At 39.5% G+C, this 20,609-nt stretch overlaps 1 protein-coding gene across 2 annotated transcripts in view; it reads left to right on the plus strand.

Moving 5' to 3' along the window:
* Positions 1-20,609, plus strand: part of DCAF5 (DDB1 and CUL4 associated factor 5) — a 94,539-nt gene that overhangs the window by 9,581 nt on the left and 64,349 nt on the right. For both annotated transcript variants that reach the window (XM_039535245.1, XM_039535246.1), the window contains exons 2-5: positions 1,143-1,286; positions 5,200-5,236; positions 8,542-8,681; positions 17,101-17,230. In XM_039535245.1, the coding sequence (XP_039391179.1) occupies positions 1,143-1,286; positions 5,200-5,236; positions 8,542-8,681; positions 17,101-17,230 (451 nt within the window). The remainder of the gene's footprint in view (positions 1-1,142; positions 1,287-5,199; positions 5,237-8,541; positions 8,682-17,100; positions 17,231-20,609) is intronic.

Raw genomic sequence — 20,609 nt, forward strand, 5'->3', positions numbered from 1 at the left:
TATTTAACCTTTTTATTGTGTGGGGGGTTTTTTTTGTTTTGGTTTTTTTTAACTCTATGCAGTTGACTTTTTGGTTTGACTTTTTTATTATCCAAGCAATCAGCTTCATTTTGGTTGTAGTCAGTTTCACTTTTGGCCCAAGTTTGCTCTGTTTTGGGCTTCCAGTTGTGCAAGGAAATGTTAAAATGTTTTAACTGAAACTTTTCTCTATGCAATGACTCGTCTTATCTCCAATATAATTTGTTGTTCACGTATAAAAATTACCAACTACATTTATTTTGAGCCTAACTTATTTGGCTGTTCCTTAAAAAAAATACTTTCTTATCCAAATCTTCAAACATGTACTTTTCAAAAGCACTCTATGTTCAAAGGGCATTGTCAAATGCTATTCTGCCTAAGTCTAATAACTGTTTTAATACTTTGTTGCTGTTTTAATACTGTTTTTAGAAGCTTGAAAATCAGCTAATTTCTTTCCTAGCCAACTTTTGCCTTATCTGTCTGGCAAATATTTGAGTATATTTTATGGATGGCTTACTGCCTTTCAAAATGGTGACCAGGTTAATGGTCAAAAGTACAATGAGCTGCAAATTTAAAAAAAAATGGATTTAAGCCCATATTGCTCTGTTGATTGCGACTATTAACTGGCCTGTGACAGATATTCACCACAGAAATACATTTTTTACCCTTTACACGTCTTTAATTTAACAGTAGTTGAGAGGGCATGCTGATGCTGATGCATCTGTATTAAAATCTTGATACTTAACACCCTGTCCTGTAGCCAGCCCAATTTATGGTAGGTTCTTTTGGTCCCTGCAGGCTGATTGTGTCTGTATATGCTGAAAGAACGTTTGGTTTTTTTTGTTTTCAAAAAGAAAGTAGTTAATCTTTTAGACTTAACCTGCTGTCTTCTCTGCATTTCATAAATAACACCTGGACATTTGGTTATCTCTTGATGTGAATAATTTTGTTCATAACCATTAGCATATCCAAACCAATGGAGGTGGAAGGGGCTGTGTGGTAAATTAATCTGGATCCCAACAAAGCCTGTGTGAATGTTGACAATGTAAAATACCTTACTCTCTCTTCCACTGGCTGACATTTAGTTCAGTCTGTCACACAGGCTTCCTTTCCTTTTTTTGTAGGAGGGGATGACCGCCGGGTCCTGCTTTGGCATATGGAACAAGCCATCCACTCCAGAGTCAAACCAGTGCAGCTGAAAGGGGAGCATCATTCTAACATCTTCTGCCTGGCTTTCAACAGTGGTAACACAAAAGTGTTCTCTGGAGGTAAGGGAGGAAAAGAAACTTGATTTAAGGAGACTGTTTTTATTCTAAAGAGTTTATAATCCAATGTGCAGATCCTATCCTGCACAAAACTGCTCCAACTTGGCCCTTGAGAAGTCCCCTGAAATGGGAAAAAAAAATTTGAATGTTGCTGAGCTGGCATAGTCTGCTCTATGCCATTGCTCCTGACCCCTCCCCAGCCTGGCATAGGCAGCCTAGCACTCTGAGGCTTCTGAACGATATCACTGGATCCAAATCAGCCTTTGGAGATTGAAGAAGTGGATAGATGGCTAAAAGCCACCTTTGTCCTTCCTTGAGCTCTGGCTCAGCTAAGGAGCAGACCCTCCAACAGAATCATCTCTGACAGTTCCACAAGTATGTATGGAATACAGAGCTTTCGCTATAGGTTGCCAGTTCAAATTTAGAACAGGTTGGTAGTGATCAAATGCTGTTACCATCTGATGGCTGTTCAGTGGTCTCTGAAATGAGCTTGGGATCTCATTCCAGATTTCAGTGGGCAGACACTTGGCACTGATTGGCCCACTTGCTGATAGTCTTACTTCACTTGGGTAGTAAACTGGCTGTTAAAACTGAATAACTTAAATTCTTAAAATTCAGGATTGAGGTATTGGGACAGAAGCTATGTGGCAGAAACATGTACTTGCTCTGGAGAAATGTATAGAGGACTGCGGTCTCTAAAATTTTTGGTCTGATACCTTTCATCAGTACTAGATTTCCCTCCTCTTCCCCCCCCCCTTTTTTATGTATTGAAACTTTGTTCAGAGAAGGGGGGGGGAGAAACATGTTTAATGAATGAATATTTGCATATGTATCAAAATCCATGCAGAGCATTCCTTCTACAGTCTAATGAGACCAGTCAAGAAGGGAAAGAAATATGTATCCTTCATCTGCCCACCCTATGATATAGTTGTTTAGTTTAGTTTAGTTTATATATAGTTGTTGTCCACTTGCATCCGAAGAAGTGGGTATTCACCCACGAAAGCTCATGCTGCAAAATGTCTGTTAGTCTATAAGGTGCCACAGGATTCTTTGCTGTTTATTTTTAGCACATTTTTGGAGCTCTTGATTTCCTTCTCCCACTGAGACTTTGTGAACTTCATAGTCAGTGCTGTAAACTAAGTCTCTTACCTTCTCTATTTTATTTCCCTTTATAAAAGGGGGCTAAATATACTTTATAAAGTGGTCTGACATCCTTGAAAGGTATGATAGAAGTGCAAGTGTCAGGGTTTTTCCCTGTCCTGTATAATATTGCAATTTGAATTGAGTTGAAGTTCAACCACAGAAAATCAGATTATTTTTGCAGTTGAAAAACTAAAATATGGAAACTTGATTAAGTGAGTGGAACTGTTAGTTCATACCAACAGCGAAAGAACTATTCCTTCTTATCATGAAAATGTTTGATAGTGTGTTTGTTATGGATTGAGGCAGGTTGCCTAAAACAAGTATAAAGTGAAAATAAATAAATATATAGTCTTCTGTCCAAAAGATCTCAAAGCATTTTGTGTGTATGTATACAGGTAAAGTTTATTGTATGAAGCTACTTCTAGAGCGGAGGACAGCAGCTGGGTAGACAGTGCTCTGCAGAACAAACTTTGGAAGGGAAACTTTGGCCAAAGACACCAGGCAAACCCTGCTCCTACGAAGAGTGCCATGGAGCCTTTAATGTTCAGTGAACACAGAGAACATGAATGGTTTTTAAATACTCATAGTAAACTGTATTGAACTCAACTTCATACTTTGAGTGAATGAAAAGCTGAACTGAACTTGTGGTTCCATGGAGTCCCACTATTACAAATCTGGGGCTTTGACTACCAAACCCCCTTCTGTATATGCTTTATTCCATCCCCAGAAGTGTAATTGAATAGAATAGTGGGCATTTTCTGGTCTTTCATTGTCATAACCAGTATAAAAGGGGAGATGTTCTAAATGAAGTGGAAGAGTTACACACACAATTCATACCATTTGTGGAGAATAATTTGGTATGAATTTTCTTTAAATATCACAGTAGAGTCAAGTTATTGTGAACCCTACTTACCTGAATGGTGGAGACACTTTTAACAGCAAGCAACTACTAGGGTGCCATGTGTAACCCAGTCAATTTATGGTCCTGGCCACATCCCTATCTTTTCCTCCCACCACAGTGATAGAACCAGACATAGAGGCAAGTCGTGGCCACTTTGTATTCTCCCCTTCCCACCCCACTTCTCTCTTCTTCCTCACTCTGCTCCTGCAGCTTGTGGTGGGAGGGGAAAGCAGGTTCCTTAATAGGTAGAAGATTGAAGTCAGCCTGATGTGATGGCTTCCTCTCCAGTTCATCTGTGTATATTGGGTGGAGTTCGAAGTCCTTGGGAAAAACTAGGCCAGATTCATCATTGGTGTAATTTCAAAGAAATCAATGTGGCTTTATTGGATCTAAACTAGGCACTTTGTGTAAATGGCTTGATTAAGGGACCATGGAAAAGAGCCGCTACACAGTAATCTAAGGGTGTGTCTACATCTACAACGCTGCACCAACTCTGCGAATGGCAGAAGCCGTGTTGGTAGGAGAAACTCTCCAGCTGACATAGCGCTGTGCACACAAGCGCTGATGTCGGTGTAACTTATGATGCTTAAACAGGCTGTTTATTCACACCCCTGAGCAACACACATTGTGCTGGCATAAACTGAAGTGTAGACGTAGCCTAATGCTGGCACAGTAATGGTTGCTCTGTGTCCTCATTTGCCAGGAGCCTCTAAAGCGAGTTTGTAGACATAGGAAAACACTTCTTGCCTCCACTTAGCTACATGGAAACTTATTTCTCATGTTTATTCCATGGAGCAAACAGATTTAAACATGTGCAAGATAAACCAAAATTTGGAGTCCTCTTTACATTTAAAATGCATATCAATAAACGGATTCTTGCTCCTTCTGAACCCTTGTTCATTCTCCTGAACATCACATACTTGATAGCTGGCATCATATTTACGGGATGGATAGATGCACTTAGACTAAGGATGAGGTTCTTTGGGGTTTTTTTGTATCCTTTCTTCATTCCACTGCAAATGAATGGTAACTGCATGCACAATGCTGTGTTGAATCTTTCAGAAACCGAAGAAGCTAAACCTATATTTGCTAGTGTTTAGTACAGAGAATGAGGGAGGGGGAACAACCTTCGCTACAAGAGATTGGGGATACATGGAGGGACCAGGATATTTTTTATGGATGCAGTCCCCTTCGCCTGCATTCATATGGACAGTTTGACTTGCATTTAACGAACATGATCAAGGGAGGCTATCTGATTTTTAATATGAAAATAATTGTGGTCACAGTAGTGAGTGCACACCTGCATAACAGTGATTGTAGCCCAATATGCTGTCACTGCAGCAGTACTGAGCATTGTTGTTCTAACATGCAGAGTGCACTGGGCTCACAATTCAAATGCTAAAACTATGATAGCATCTAGTTTGCCCTTCCTCTGTTGTAACAGCTTAAGCAGTTACACCTTTCCTTGTGAATTGCAGTGGGTATAGGTGTCTCTGTAGGAGACCTGAAACTTCTCATCATCACCTTCTCCACCCAGGCATGCACTAAAATTTTGGCTGAGACTGGTCAGAGCATTATCAGCAACACTCCTTAATTAACTGAAGTATCTGAGCAATGTGAGACGTACCTTATTTAAGACTTACTGCCTCTATAGAACTCTTCACTCCTGTAAGGCTTGGTGCTTAGACAACAACCAGAAATTGACCCAGAGCCTCTGTGTAGACGAGCAGAGTGCTCGCCACTGGGCAACCAGGCTGGTCATCGCTCCACAATGCTTTTGTTTTCAAAATGGAAATTGCAAAAACTTTTTTCTTCACTATAAAGTCTTAATGACCAGTACATGATTTTAAGTGTTTATATTTCTCTTTATAGGCAATGATGAGCAAGTTATACTCCATGATGTTGAAAGGTAAATGCATAGTTTGTTTCCACTGCTGCTTCAGCTTCATAACCTTAGTTACTGGAGGTGTCCAAACTGATGGTCTTTACTTTTTCTTCTAGAACATTTTAGCCCAAAATGTACTGTCTTTTTTTTTTAATAAAAGTGACATTTTGAAGTAAAAATATTACATTGTGGGGAGGTTTTCCCTTTGGTTTCATGTTGTTATTTTGGGGTGGGGGAATAGGTACTCTCATGAAGACAGTAGTATGTTGCAAATGGGGAATTATAAAGTTGAAGGGCCACATTTTTAAAGGTATCGAGGCCCTAGTGGGATTTTCAAAAGCACCTACAGACCTAACTCCCCTTGACTTCAGTGGGAATTAAGTGCCTAAATACTTTTTAAAAATCTGGCTCCAAGGGCCCAATTCCCCAAAGCCTTGCAGTTTTGGTACAAAGTGAGTGTGAAATCCTACAGGTACAAATAACAACACAAGGTGCAAGGCAGTGGTCATTCACACCTGTAGGATTTTACACCCACTTATACCAGAAGTATGAGGCTGTGGGGAATTGTGCCCTAGAAGTTATATTGTGAGATAACATGGGTAGAAAGGTTATCCAAAATATATTTAACATCATAGTGTTACCCTGTCTAAATATCAGAGTTGAACAATCAGGATACTGTTTCTTCTTATCTGGATTTGATTTCTGGAGTGTAATCTTTATAGGCTAATGTTTTGGTCTGTACATGCTGCTTAGCTCCCACAAACTGTTAAATAATAAAGATTAAGTAATGTGCACTAATGAAAAATGAATACGAAGTCAGACAAGGCAGGAACGGGTGTAAGAATAGTGAGAAATATAAACCTTAAATCTCTGTGTTGCTTGATGCCTGGTTAGCATAATTTGGAAGGATCTCTGTTGCTAAGCGTGTTGAAAACTCTTTATGCTGAATAAAAGTCCCAAAATAAATGTTTCACCTGAGTGTCTGACCTGACATTTGACTGAAGAGAAAATATAACCACTGTATGTCTTGCTCTTCACACTCATTCTTAGTAAGAACAAATCCTTGCCAGGTGTTCTCTGGCTTACACCTGGGAATGTAAATCAAAACAAAAACCGTACACGGTTTTGTTTTATCTCCTCTCCCCCACCCCCATTTGACAAGAAGTCTTTATCACTGGCATCTTTTACAGAAAGTGATTGTTCGCCATATATCTTACTTGAGTGTTTTAAGCACAGTCCTTCCTTTGATTTTGTTTTGGCATGTGCTTTTGTTACATACTGGATTTTTAGATCTATTCTGTCCAATTGCAGCACATTTGTCCCATTCCTCTAATACTGCAATACTTGTTTGCACCATCTTCTGTGGGGAACCCAGTCAGTGTGATATTTTGAATTCAATTTTAATTTTCTAAAATTTCACTCTGTTTAACATTTTATGTTTTAATGATGGCTGTATGTAAACTAGTTCCATCAAATTCTTTTTTTTTTTCATATGCTCAAGTGGGACTTTTCTGCTGCTGCTATTCTAGCCTTTATATTATCAAAACTGGTTTCCAAGTTAGTCACCACCTGAGACAGTTACTCAATCTCTCTCCTAGATCAGCAGTTTTAGCATGGGCATTGCTAAAACTTGCATTAATTTCAGACAGGATTTCCTTGAAGGACTTGCTGTATCCTGGAGTTTTTGCTAGACAGACTGTGCATCTAGGTTGTTTCCCAAGAAACACAGCAAATTTAGGAGCCTCACACTGGATGGTCTAGCCTTAAAGTAGTCATGATGGCCTGTCATTTCTTGGCATTCTTCCTTTCTTGCTCCTTTTCAAAGTGACCTACAAAAATGGGAGGAGAGTGGAAACTGGGCTTGAACCATTGTTTTGCTGCTGTATGTTGGATAAAGATTACATGTGAGGAAAGGAGGTTGCGGGGGGGACTTCTCAGCTTGTTTTCCGCATTAGAAATTCAGGTGTGGTCTATCCTGGAAGACACTGACTGGAGAACTAATGAAATGACATCCCAAGAAGAAAGCTGAGTAGCTGGGACTTCTTAAAACTGTTGTTCTTTTAACAGTTAACTCCAATGATTGGCAAACCTCTAGGTGAAAGAATTCTTATATTAAAGAATCAACACTCCCACCTCCTTGTTCCTTTTTAATTAAGAAATGAAAGCTAGCCATTGTTAGGGCCCCAGGAAGACCCCTCTCAAACACAGGAAATCAGGGTTAACATTCATAATACTTTCAAGGTAAAAAAACAAGCAAGCAAACAAAAACTTTCACTAAAATCAGAACCCTTTGAGACCACCTTTTTTACTCTCTAAAGAAATGCAAATAAAATAAAAAGCACAAGCACAATGTAAGCAAGGTTACATTGCTTCTTTAAAACAGATATGACCCCCAAAATGTATTTTCCCTTACTATTATTGTCAAAGTTGCTGGCTCCACCTTTCATGAAGTTCTTGCAATTTTATAAGCTTCAGTGCTGTTAGTAGCACAATGTTGGGCCAAACTCATTCCTGGTGTGTTGTATATGAATTTACCCCCTTACTTTACTTATGTTCCCTTCCTTAAAAAGTCACAGTTGAATAACTGTTTATTTTATATTAATTCTGTTTACAATTACTAGTATAGTAGTAGCTTGTAACCTTTAAAAGACTGAAAAGAAAGAGGAACTAACCTAGCTCACTTATTGCAAAACTTATCTAATGCAAATTCACTCTTGTAACCACCTTCACACTTTGGAAGCTTTTTGTGATAGATATGTAGGTGTCTAGTTAGCAAATATTGTTTTTTAACTCCATAACAAGAACTTCATATCCAGGGGCGGCTCTAGAGCCCAGCGGGGCAAGCACCTGCCTGGGGTGGCCCTTTCCCAGGGGGGCGGCAGGCTGGGCCGGCGGATCTGCCGCAGTCATGCCTGCGGGAGGTCCACCGGAGCCCCGGGACGACCGGACCTACCGCAGGCATGACTGCGGACGGTTCGCTGGTCCCGCGGCTTGGCTGGACCTCCCGCAGGCATGACTGCGGCAGCTCAACCGGAGCCGCCGGACCAGCGAACCGTCCGCAGCTGCGGGAGGTCCAGCTGAGCCGCGCGACCAGCGGACCCTCCGCAGTCATGCCCGCGGCAGGTCCGCTGCTCCCGCGGCTCGGGGGCGCCTCCCGGGCATGATTGCTTGGGGCGGCCAAATTTGTAGAGCCGCCCCTGTTCATATCTAGTCTGAGCGGTGTTAATCTTGTCTCTCAGTACTGCCAGGTGACAAAACTATGGCTATCAATTGCCTCCTGAAACAATGTACACCAAAAAGAGGGGAAATAATACATGTTTGTCTTGCAGCAGTGAGACCTTGGATGTGTTTGCACATGAAGATGCAGTGTATGGCCTTTCAGTGAGTCCAGTGAATGATAACGTCTTTGCCAGTTCATCCGACGATGGCCGGGTTCTCATTTGGGATATCCGAGAGTCTCCCCATGGAGGTGAGAGCTGTAGGCAGAAAAGAGTATTAATGTAGAGAGAGCTCTTTATTGGGGTAGATTTGAGGGATGGGGAAGGAGTATGGTGCATGATTCCTGTGGGTGGTGATTTGCTATCTTGTACTAACGTTGGATTGTGGTAATAGGGTTGCCACCCATCTTGTTTTCACTCAGCTTGTGTGTCTGTCTGGGTGCTGTGTTTTTTTTGTTTTTGTTTTTTATCTGTGGCAAATGTTGCAATCCTAAGCAGAAAGGAGGAGGCAGTGCAGCAGCTGCTGCAGCTGCCTCTGGGGCCAGGCTGCTTGTGAGGCCCTGTGCAGCCCACAGGTGGTGGGTAAGGTGGCCTCGGCTGTGCAGGTGAAGACCCTGCCTGCGATGGGGGCAGAGACTTGGGGGAAGAGGTGGAGAAGGGATGGGGTCTCGGGGTCCGGTTACCAGCCATTAGAAAGGTGGCAACCCTAGTAATAGCACAGGATTGCCAGCCTACATGGCTTCAAATATCAGACCCCAAAGATCATATTTAGTTTTAAATGTACATTTTTCTGCATACATATATTCAGGAAGCCTATCCCATTTCCTAACAGTTGGTGTGTCTAAGCTCTCCTTTTTCTCCTTTTGTCCCTTTTTGAAGACACATTAGAAAAAGAAGTGTCTTCTAAAGTTCAATTTACTCTAGTCTGAGATTAAAATGCCTTAATCCATAATCATATGGCTATTGTATGGTTTCATTATAGAGCAGAGTTAAGGTTGTTTAGGTGCCCTAACTGTGCATTTCCATATCTTAAATCTGAATTTCCTGGGATTATAAAGATTATTTTGGAGATAATTACAATATCCTGTAGTATATCACTCTAAATGACTGGTATGTATTCTCCCCCTTAACTCCATTTTAAAATAGTTTCTGTTTGGACATTTAATTCAGAACATTCATCATGTCACTGCAGTAATTATTTCCGTTCTCTCTCCTCCCTGACTTTACATCAGTTTCATCTTATTGCCCTCTAATATAACATTTTATTTGGCATAAAGCTGCTGTTTGGAACCACAGTATTTTGGTTCCTCACTGAATTAGTCATCTGCTAGGAGTCCTGGCTCTGCCCACTAACATGTCAGTGCCACCCACTTCTGGGGTTAGTGCAGCTGTCTGTGATTAGCAGGGTTGCAGGCACTACCCCTCTAGCCTGCATTTTCAGGCCCTAGAATGAACTGAGTTCTTGAACTAGACATGAAAGACCATCAAAAGTACCTATAATAAATCCAGTTTCTGTATGCAACATGAATTAAAAATTTACCTTTGAGGTTACTGATTCATTAATTTGGCTCCTATAAAATTTTCGGCTCCTGTATTTACACTCTCTTCTATGTGATGAGGAGAGTTTTTTGGGTGTGCACTTACTTTGTGTTCAGGTTCTTTCGTGATCTATTAAATTAATGTGACAGAAGGCAAATACATTTATTAGTTGCCTGGAAAAATTTGTTCTTTTCTGTATATGGAAACTAAGTGCCTTAATGTAGTACTTTTTAACAGGGTTTCTCTCTTTTAATTCTTTGCAAAACAATAAAAATAAACCATCCTCTAATTAAAATAAATCCACAGCTTTTCTGAACCCTGCTGTTTGTGGGCTACAACAGAAATTCTCGGGTAGCTGTGATGTCCAGTGGTGGTACATTCTGTAGTATAGAAAGAGAACCTGGAACTGGCAGCATCCTTCTTGGAAGTTTGAATAGAGACAGACAAACACAAATATAACAATGTTCTGTGACGTGTATGCCGAGTGCTCTACACAGCTTGGTTAGTGGTGAAATCTAACATTTCGTTCCAGGCTTGGTTCAGTTCTCAAGCTGCTTTTGTATGTTGTCTAAGGGAGGGGAAAGAGTGAAGTTTAATAAAACATTTCTACTGCATTTCGCAAAACGAGGGCTGTTGAGATTTAAAAAATTAATCTCGATTAATCGTGCTGTTAAACAGTAACAGAATATCATTTATTGTTTTTGAATGTTTTCTACATTTTCAAATAGATTGATTTCAATTACAACACAGAATACAAAGTGTACAATGCTCACTTTATATTTTTATTACAAATATTTGCACTGTAAAAAAACAAAAGAAATAATATTTTTCAATTCACCTAATACAAGTACTGTCGTGCAGTCTCTTTATCATGAAAGTTGAACTTACAAATGTAGAATTATGTACAAAAAAATAATGGTTTGTTTTATTTTTCAGTGCAATGTAAAACTTTAGAGCCTACAAGTCCACTCAGTCCTAGTTCAGCCAATTGCTCAGACAAACAAGTTTGGTTACAGTTTGCAGGAGATAATGCTGCCTGCTTCTTGTTTACAATGTCACCTGAAAGTGAGAACAGGTGTTTGCATGATGCTGTTGTAGCCGGAGTCGCAAGATATTTACGTGCCAGATACTCTAAAGATTCATATGTCCCTTCATGCTTTAAGCACCATTCCAGAGGACCTGCGTCCATGCTGATGATGGATTTCCTTGATAACTATCCAAAGCAGAGTGGACCGACGCATGTTCATTTTCATCATCTGAGTCAGATGCTACCAGCAGAAGGTTGATTTTCCTTTTTGGTGGTTCGGGTTCTGTAGTTTCCGTATCTGAGTGTTGCTCTTTTAAGACTTCTGAAAGCATGCTCCACACCTCGTCCCTCTCAGATTTTGTATGGCACTTCAGATCCTTAAACTTTGGGTCAAGTGCTGTAGCTATTTTGAAAAATCTCACATTGGTACCTTTTGCGTTTTTGTCAAATCTTCTGTGAAAGTGTTCTTAAAATGAACATATGCTGGGTCATCATCCGAGACTGCTGTAACATGAAATATATGGCAGAATGTTGATAAAACAGAACAGGAGACATAGAATTCTTCCCCAAAGAGTTTAGTCACAGATATAATTAACACATTATTTTTTTAACGAGCATCATCAGCATGGAAGCATGTCCTCTGGAATGGTGGCCAAAGAAGGAAGGGGCATACGAATGTTTAGCATATCTGGCATGCAAATACCTTGCAATGTTGGCTACAAAAGTGCCATGAGAATGCCTGTTCTCATTTTCAGGTGATATTGTAAATAAGAAGCAGGCAGCAGTATCTCCTGTAAATGTAAACAAACTTGTTTGTCTTAACAATTGGCTGCAGGAGAAGTAGGACTGAGTGGACTTGTAGTCTCTCTGAAGTGTTACAAAGTTTTGGTTTTGAGTGCAGTTGTGACAAAAAATAAATCTACATTTGTAAGTTGCACTTTCAGGACAAAGAGATTACACTATAGTACTTGTATGAGGTGACTTGAAAAATACTATTTATCATTTTTTACAGTGCAAATATTTGTAATAAAAAATCATATAAAGTGAGCACTTGTACACTTTTTGTGTTGTAATAAAAATCAATATAATTGAAAATGTAGAAAAACATCCAAGAAATTTAATAAATTTCAATTGGTATTGTTTAGCAGTGTGATTAAAACTGCGATTAATATTTTTAATCATGATTACTTTTTTTGAGTTAATCATGTGAGTTAGCTGCGATTAAGTGACAGCCCTATGCAAAACTTTTTTTTTTTTTTTTAAATCCTCAATTTTTGAACTAAACTACTTGAGAGTGTATCGCTAATAGTCCCACTGTTGGGTAAGTACACAATTAGGTTTATTAAAATACACCATATTGAGTGAACACCTAACTAAACAGGTAGGTCTCTGAATAGTTTTTTCTTAAAAAAAACAACCAAACAAAACCTACCCTTCTTTAATGTCTCTTTCTGACAAGACTGACTGTAAAGCCTTGTTTGTACTGGGAAAACTACCTGTTGCTGACAACGGGAGTGAGCAACCAGTAGAGCTGAGCACTGTTTATCGGCAAGTGTGCAAAAGATGAAACTGTATTTAGCATCATATGGCTACACTCAGGTTTAACTAAGGCTTCTGAAATCATTTATATTTACCTATACTTGCAATTAAACCATATTTGTCACTGCTTCAGCTCTTCTTGTTACTGACACTCATTTAAGAGATGGCCTTAACGTGGAGCAGGATTGCACTCGATACATTTGAGACGGTTCTGGGGCAGCTTCTTAAGAGGTTGGTTGATAAGGATGGCCTTTTGTCTAGGGGTTATTGGGTTTCAGTATGAAGTCTGCATGTTTTCTAGTGATTAAATAGAAACAAATATGTATGGCGGCTCCAGTTCAACATTTAACTCCCAAGCTTGTAATCATTTTGCTACAAGATGTAGTGCTCACCACTGTAAGTACCGGTAAGTAATCTCACTGATTTCAATGGGACTATTTGTGGTAGTGAGCACTATGCCTACTAGTAAATGTATGCAGGGTCAAAATCCTTAATGTCTGGCAAACTCCTTTTAAAATATCAAATCTCATATATAAGCTGCTATTATATATTCTATTTTAACTAACAGCCATAGAGTGGAATTCATTTCCCCCAAGCCCTCAATCTCTTGCATAGCCTTTCCCTTTTAAAAACTTGTTTTCTCAAGCTTTGGGAGGGATGGTATTGAACGTCTCTTGTAAGAAACAAACCTTTTCATATTGCTATGTGTGAGAGCTGCAAGTGTGAAATAAAGCAGAAGAGAACAATAACCAAATTAAATCCCTTAATTAAATTGACTAATTTGGATGGTATAATCTGTTTTTAATTAAACAAGTTGTCAGACTTTCGTAAATTAGGAGAAAAGTACCGTGCTGTACTTTGAAAGGTAGGTGTGTCTTTAATGCAGGTGAAACTCCAGCAATTTAGTTACAGTAACTCTGCCAAGTGAATATTTACTAAATAAAAAAACCCTTCATTTGGCAATCTGTCACTGTTCCAGTATCTCCATTCGCTGAATGGGGTCTGTGTTTCTCAGCAAGGGCTGCTGTTTTAATGATACAGCATTTATGTCCCAGCAGGGACCTGATTTGATGATATAAACTGAAAGGATCAGCTCTACCCGTTGGTCTGCTTTTGCAACTGCCTGGTGACTAGAGCCAGCCTTAGTGCTTTTGGGTGGGCTTGCCAAACAAATGTTTGCCCCTCCTGATCACAGTACTACACATAGGACAGTTTTGGGTACTCCAGATTTAACTGATCTGCTGTAAAAATGGGAGGGAGAAATTTAGGCCTGCTGCGTGGGTTGGGGCCTGTGCCTAGCTGTCACCCGGTAAGTGTGTTTTAAGGGACAGCTCTCTAGACCTCAGCTTTAGGAGCTGTTACTCCTGCAGTCGCTGGAGGGTTGTGTGTGCCTTCCAATAAATTTTATCACTTGTAATAGCTTTTCATAAACTTTAATCACCAGAACAGCACTATAAAATAGAAATGTTTCCCTGTCTGTAAAACTGAGATCAGTTGGAGGCTGAGACTGACCAAAGCTACAAAGGGAGACTCTATTAAAACACAGGGTCCCTTTATCTGACCTGTGCTCAATGAATTTGCCTTCTATTCGCCTTTTCCCCTTCATATAGTTAGAGGTCACACTAGCTATTCAGTGGAGGTACTTGGCTCAGCTGTAGGCATTTGATATGTGCCATCAATGGCAACCATTGAGCCCTCTTGGGTTGCAAATTGGTTAAAAGTATTCCCCCCAAAAAGTCAATTTCACGAGCACCAAAAGCCAGTCATGGGTAGCTATAGGGTAGACCACGGGTTGGCAACCTATGGCACGCGTGCCAAAGACGGCACATGAGCTGATTTTCAGTGGCACTCACGCTGCCCGGGTCCTGGCCACCGGTCCAGGGGGCTTTGCATTTTAATTTAATTTTTAAATGAATCTTCTTAAACATTGTAAAAACCTTATTTACTTTACATACGATAGTTTAGTTATATATTATAGACTTAGGGAAAGAGACCTTCTAAAAACGTTAAAATGTATTATTGGCACGCAAAACCTTAAATTAGAGTAAATAAATGACGACTCGGGCACACCACTTCTGAAAGATTGCCAACCCCTGTGGTAGACTATGAATAATGGGATCATTTGGGAGGAAATCACAGGGATAACTTCTCAAACCTAGTGATCAGTTAATGATGTCCAGGCAATCTCTCTAATGACTAGATCATGAAACTTCTTTTTTAAAAGAAAAACAAACCACCCCTCTTCCTTGAAAATAGCCCTGATATTTATAGATCTCCAAAATGTTGGATGCTTGCAAATGTGGGACCCAAAAGTCAGTCAGTTTAAAACAACTTACTCTTCCATTTCCGGTGACTTCTAATCGTAGAGTAGCCCCTCTTCAAACTGGATAGCAGATCATCATGTTTCTTTTAAATGCTTCACTGCTCAGAGGTCCCAAACTGGATAGGTGCCACATTTGTAGTAGGTACTATACAGACATTTAAGGAAAAAGTCCTTGCTCTGAAGAGCTGAGTCAAAAAAATGTGGCAGAAAAACATGTAATATACAAGTAGAAGAATGGAGATGATGGCAGGCACATGTCATGTTAGTTGCATGTCTTTCTCTTTAAAAAGTTTTTATGTATTTTTATTTGGTTTTATTTTATTGTTCTGTATATAAGACTTGAAGATAGTTTTAGTGATTACAAAAATAAATGTAAGTAATTAGAGTACTCTTGTCACTATGACTCCATGGTAATACACTACTTCTGCTGGGTAGTCTGAACTTTAGCCAACAATTTTTAATAGGAGTTGTGCCCATATTCAGCCAGGGCTGATTGCGGTCACCACAGAACATAAAATTGATGTAACTTACACTAATTTTTTCATGTCCACTGAATAAAAAGCTGATGCAGATTATGCTATTGGAATCTTAAACATGCTTAACCAAGTAACTTACCTACATGTGATGTTACGTGTACCAGGTATGTTTCTTCTGAACTTCAGTGTAATACCAATATAATAAAAACCAGCAGAATCTTATTAAGAGGGATAAGGCAAAGATGCCACATTTATTGTAAATACCATAACAAAACAAAAAACAATGTTTTTCTACTTGTTTCTATTACTACTTATTCTTTACACTCTCTCTCTCTCTCTCTCATTCACACAATCATTCATTCAGGTTCTGTATAGATGTTATAGTTACCAGCCTAGATGTTGCTCATGCCAAGTTACTGGCCAGGTATCTTGGCCATGAGGATGGAGCCGAGTCTGTGTCAGATGCATCTAATGCTCCTGGAGGCTGGCAGCAGAACCATAGACTCAAAGTCCTCAGTCTTTAGAGTCCAGTTTTATAGGAATTTATTCCTATGTCAGTTCATGAGAGTTTCTTCATTTTGCTGTTGCTAAATCAATCATCAGGTGGCTGGCTCCATGTTGTCAGATGCTTTGTTTTTCCTTCCTTCTTCAGCCGACACTGAATTCTTCAGGCTGGTGACTCCCTAACCATTCATTCACATACATTCTCTATCTTAATCACATCTATTTTACTGTCTCTTTACTTTTTGGGGTGTTACCAATTTATGTGAGACTCCCTGTCTTTTAACAAGCAAAGATAAAGTGAGATGAAAACTTACAGAGGGTGGGGGTCTCTATACACTATAACAGCTACTGTTTTGGCTTACTTAGAGTTAATTAATGTTTAGCAAGTTTTATACCAAGTATCTCTTTGAGCAGGCTTTACACAGACACAGCTGGTGGCTTGCAGGTTAGAGGCTAAATGCTGGGAATTACAAATTTACTTTTAACATAAATCTTAAGTTATAAAGTATTAATTAACAATAAATCAATAAATCATTTCTCATATAATCCATGTTTAATATAAACCTTCTTTAATATCCCTACATCAGCACATCTCTGTGAATCACAAAACTATTGAATAACAGTTAGAATTAACAGCCAATGGTTCTCTGATACTGATCTTTAGAGCATTTGTGATCTGCAGTGATTTGTGAGCTAGTGATTTGTGAAGAGATGGCTTCTCACATGGTTCTGACTCTTCCCCCTTGTTTCTAGCTGCCAAATTTCATTAAGTAATGTTACTTTTCCATGTAAGCAAGTACTGCAGCTGCCTTGTATGAATGGGGAGGGCTCCATGAAATTTATTCCTTTAGTAAATATGTGGTTTGCACTATGAAACTTTGAGAACCTCTGATTTAAGAACCCACTGACTTAGGAATTCATTCCTCTGATCAGCTTTTGCCTTCTATCTTAATGAGATTGAAATTTTGGATCTGTATAATGTAATGGCCTTAAACTCTTCTGTTAAGCTTTTGTGTGGACAATAAACTCCCATATATGGGTTTTTCCACACTGGGGAAAGATGATATATGTGGGTGGATTTCAAAACATCAGTTATGTTGTTTGGAACATGTTTAACTTAAGAATCTGCGGGGAAATGTGTCTGTATTTTCAGATCACTATATGGAAACAGTATAGTGAGTTGCAAAATCATTGCATCAGAACAGTTGCATGCATTGTTTGTTCTTATGTCTGAAATCTTCATTTTTTTTTTTCTTCAACAGAGCCCTTCTGCTTGGCAAACTACCCGTCAGCCTTTCATAGTGTGATGTTTAATCCAGTAGAACCCAGATTACTGGCTACTGCCAACTCTAAAGAGGGTGTGGGACTTTGGGATATTCGCAAACCACAGAGGTACGAGCTGGTTGTCTTTATTCATATAGAGTATTATGTTGTCTAATCTTCTTTTTCATAGGTGCTGGCATGCCATTCAACTAGCTGTGGTCCAAATGTGGGGTGGTGAGAGAGGATCTGAATGAGAGGCACAATACAAAATTTTAGGGCTCAAAGTTTTGCAATAATGGAGGATTAATTTTTTTTAGTGTATATAGTAGAACCTTGATTTATACAAAAAACCCTTTTATTCATAATGGAGCTTCATCTCCCCAGGAGTTTTGGAAAGCTGAAAGGCTCACCAGGCTATTATCACTGCATCTTAACTTTACACCCAGTACTGATGCACTGAAATACTGGTAGAGTGCGCAACCTTAGTGGAAGCTAGCTGTTTTTGAGTAACTGGAGGAAAAGCCATCAGTCTTCAAAGTCTGTGTGCCTTGGGTGAGCTGACTCAGCAGCAACTCCCAGTTATCCAAGGATTTCAGAAATTCAAAAAGTCCTATAGCTAGTGAGACTTCTGTTGTCTAATTCAACTTCATTATTCTGCTTTCTGGCAAAAATGTACAATTTAAAAATGAGAGAGTAAGATCACAGTATGAGGGGGAGATGTACTTCCTTTTAAAATGAAGGACATCCCTAATGTGCAACATCTGAGTGTGGTATGTGCACTTAGGCTTTTTCTGTTGGAGCTGCTTTTTTGGGAAGGAATGTTCTTCTTTCTCCCCTTTTACAAATTTAACTTTAGAACTAAATTTAATTCTCTCTTGATCAGCATAATCTGAGAATTCTTTTGGGCTGTTCAAGTAAATGTACAAATTTTCCCTTTTTGTTTTTTCTTGTTTTGTAATTGGAAATATACAAATGTAATTACAGTGAGACTAAAGAAAATTGGCACCTGCAGATAAATGAAAAGAGAGAATTCCAAGACAATGAATTTACAGTGATTTATACTGCCCATAGCCCCAGATTTACAGTTTTACTCAGACAACATCGCACTTGCATTTATTACTTATCCACTGGTAGGGCAGACCAATCTTCATCTAATGGAGTTAGATTAGTACTGGCTTTTATAGAAAACTCATTTAAACCTGTTAAGACATCCATTGTACTGATGACAGAATGATGGACTCCGATTTATTTAAACTGTGAATTGTTGAATGGCTTGATTTTGTTTTTTGGTACCTAGCTTTGGTCAGGATTTCCCAGCTCTGGGTCCTTGGCTGTGGAACTCTCTCACTTGGAAGATCTGTGAGAGTCCCTCACTGGCTGCCTTGTAATGTTACACGTCAACCATCTAAATGTTGAGAGGGTGAACTAAAAGGGTAGTTAGAATCTGTATCTAAATTGCCTTACCTGATCTTTTCCATACTTTCAACGCTAAGCTAACTGTAACTTTTCTGATAGTTACTGAGACTTATTTAGCCCTTAATGAGCATTATTGTCCTTGCTCATCCTTTTAATATGAAGTTCTAGTTTAAGGGCTTCTCTATGCAAACACTCTTTTTTGAGGCAAGCTAGGGTCTAAATCACCTCTGCACCAGTCTGATGCCCACTAAGTGTCTGGGTGGATCCTGCTGCCATACAGTACAAATTCTGTAGTATGCTTTCCAGAATAGATCAAAGTGCAGTAGGGAACTCTTCGTGCACATGAGCAGGATCCACATGGACACTTACCCTGTACTAGCTTGCTGTGTACTATGTTTACACTCCAGGTTGCAGTGTACTGTTTGTGTAGAAAAGCCCTAAATAACTACTAACAGTTTAATTGTAGAATTCTGTGTCCCAGTTTCACTGATACAATCAGGTTCCCAGTTCAGTTTTTCCTTTGTCAATACTATAAAATATATTATAGTATTGACAAAGGAAAAACTGAACTGGGAACCTGATTGTATCAGTGAAACTGGGACACAGAATTCTACAATTAAACTGTTAGTAGTTATTTAGGGCTTTTCTACACAATCTGGGCTCTTTGTTTCTGGCTCACCCCTATCAGTGGTAATAAAGCTTCCATGGTTGCAACTCAGGGCTTGTCTATGCAGGGAAATTTACTGGCATAACTCTACTGCTATAACTCTCTCAGTATGGACACTTATTGCAGAATGAGTGCCTTTTTCCAGTTTAACTTGTGTCATGACACAGCTCTCTATTCCAGAATAAGTGTCCACATGGGGAGTTACAGCAGTATAGTTATGCCAGAAAATTGCTCCGTGTAGATAAGCCCTTAGTTACCAAATTCCTGGATGAGCCAGAATAGAGTGAAATGTGCTCTCCCAGATAGATGGATGGGCTGTTCTGCCCCATTGCTTAGCCTTAGTAAGCAGTAACTTACTGCAGAATGGAGAGCTCGGGGCACGGAAGGGAGGAATAACCAACTTTGCTTATTATTTCAGAGGGCACTAATTTAATCCATACTTGTATAGCTTTGTTCTTGCTGATACCCAAAATTGTCACTTTAAAAAGAGACACCAATCTGAGTATGTTCTGTCTTTTGGCTGCTATTTATATTGTTCTGGATTTAACAGGTTTATTGTTGAACAAAATAATAAACTTTGCAGGGAGAAGTTGAATCTCAGATGCATGAAATCCTCATTTAGGGCAAGATTCTGCATCTCTTACTCAAGGGAAAAAGTCCCATAATTGACTTCTGTGAGTTGTTTTTTGTTCTTCTTCACTGACTAAGGGCTGCAGGATTAGTCCACTGAGGCTTTGACTGGACTGGAATATGTTGGCAAAGACTTGCATATTTTAAGAGTAGTGTGTAGACAAGGTACTCTGCCTTTAGCACATGTTAAACTGGTCAAGTTAAAGCAGCTCAATGAGTTAAGCATGTGTTAAAGGCCGGATGCCTTGTCTACACTAGACTCTCTTCAGCTGTGTTGGCCAACTTGCTAACCACCTTAACATCACCTCTTTAAACTCTGATCTAGACAAGGCTTTTGTGTACTTTCAGAAGTATGACTCAGCTGTTCTAGTCTTGTACACTGGAGGATGTTATGTGATATAGCAGCCCCCACTCCCCAAGATGGTGAGAAGGGGTCAAAATAGACTGTAAACATATACATCTAGGAATAAAGAATGTAGGCCATACAGAGTGAGGGACTCTATCCTGGGAAGCAGTGACTCTATCCACCATCACCCCCCAGATTTCTTCAATCAGCTGAACATGAACTCAGTGTGATGCTGTGGCCAAAAGGGCTAATGTCATCTTTGGAGGTAGAAACAGGGGAAAAGTTTCAGGGGAAGGAATAGAGTGGTTACATTACCTCCTATGTGTTTCACTAATGTGACTGCCACTGGAATACTGCATCCAGTTTTGGTGTCAACAATTCAAGAAAGCTGTTGATAAACTGGAGAAGGTTCATAGAAGAGCCATGAGAATGATGAAAGGATTGAAACA

This window comes from Mauremys reevesii, linkage group 4 (genome assembly GCF_016161935.1).
Source record: "Mauremys reevesii isolate NIE-2019 linkage group 4, ASM1616193v1, whole genome shotgun sequence".
In the NCBI taxonomy this organism is placed as follows: domain Eukaryota; kingdom Metazoa; phylum Chordata; order Testudines; family Geoemydidae; genus Mauremys; species Mauremys reevesii.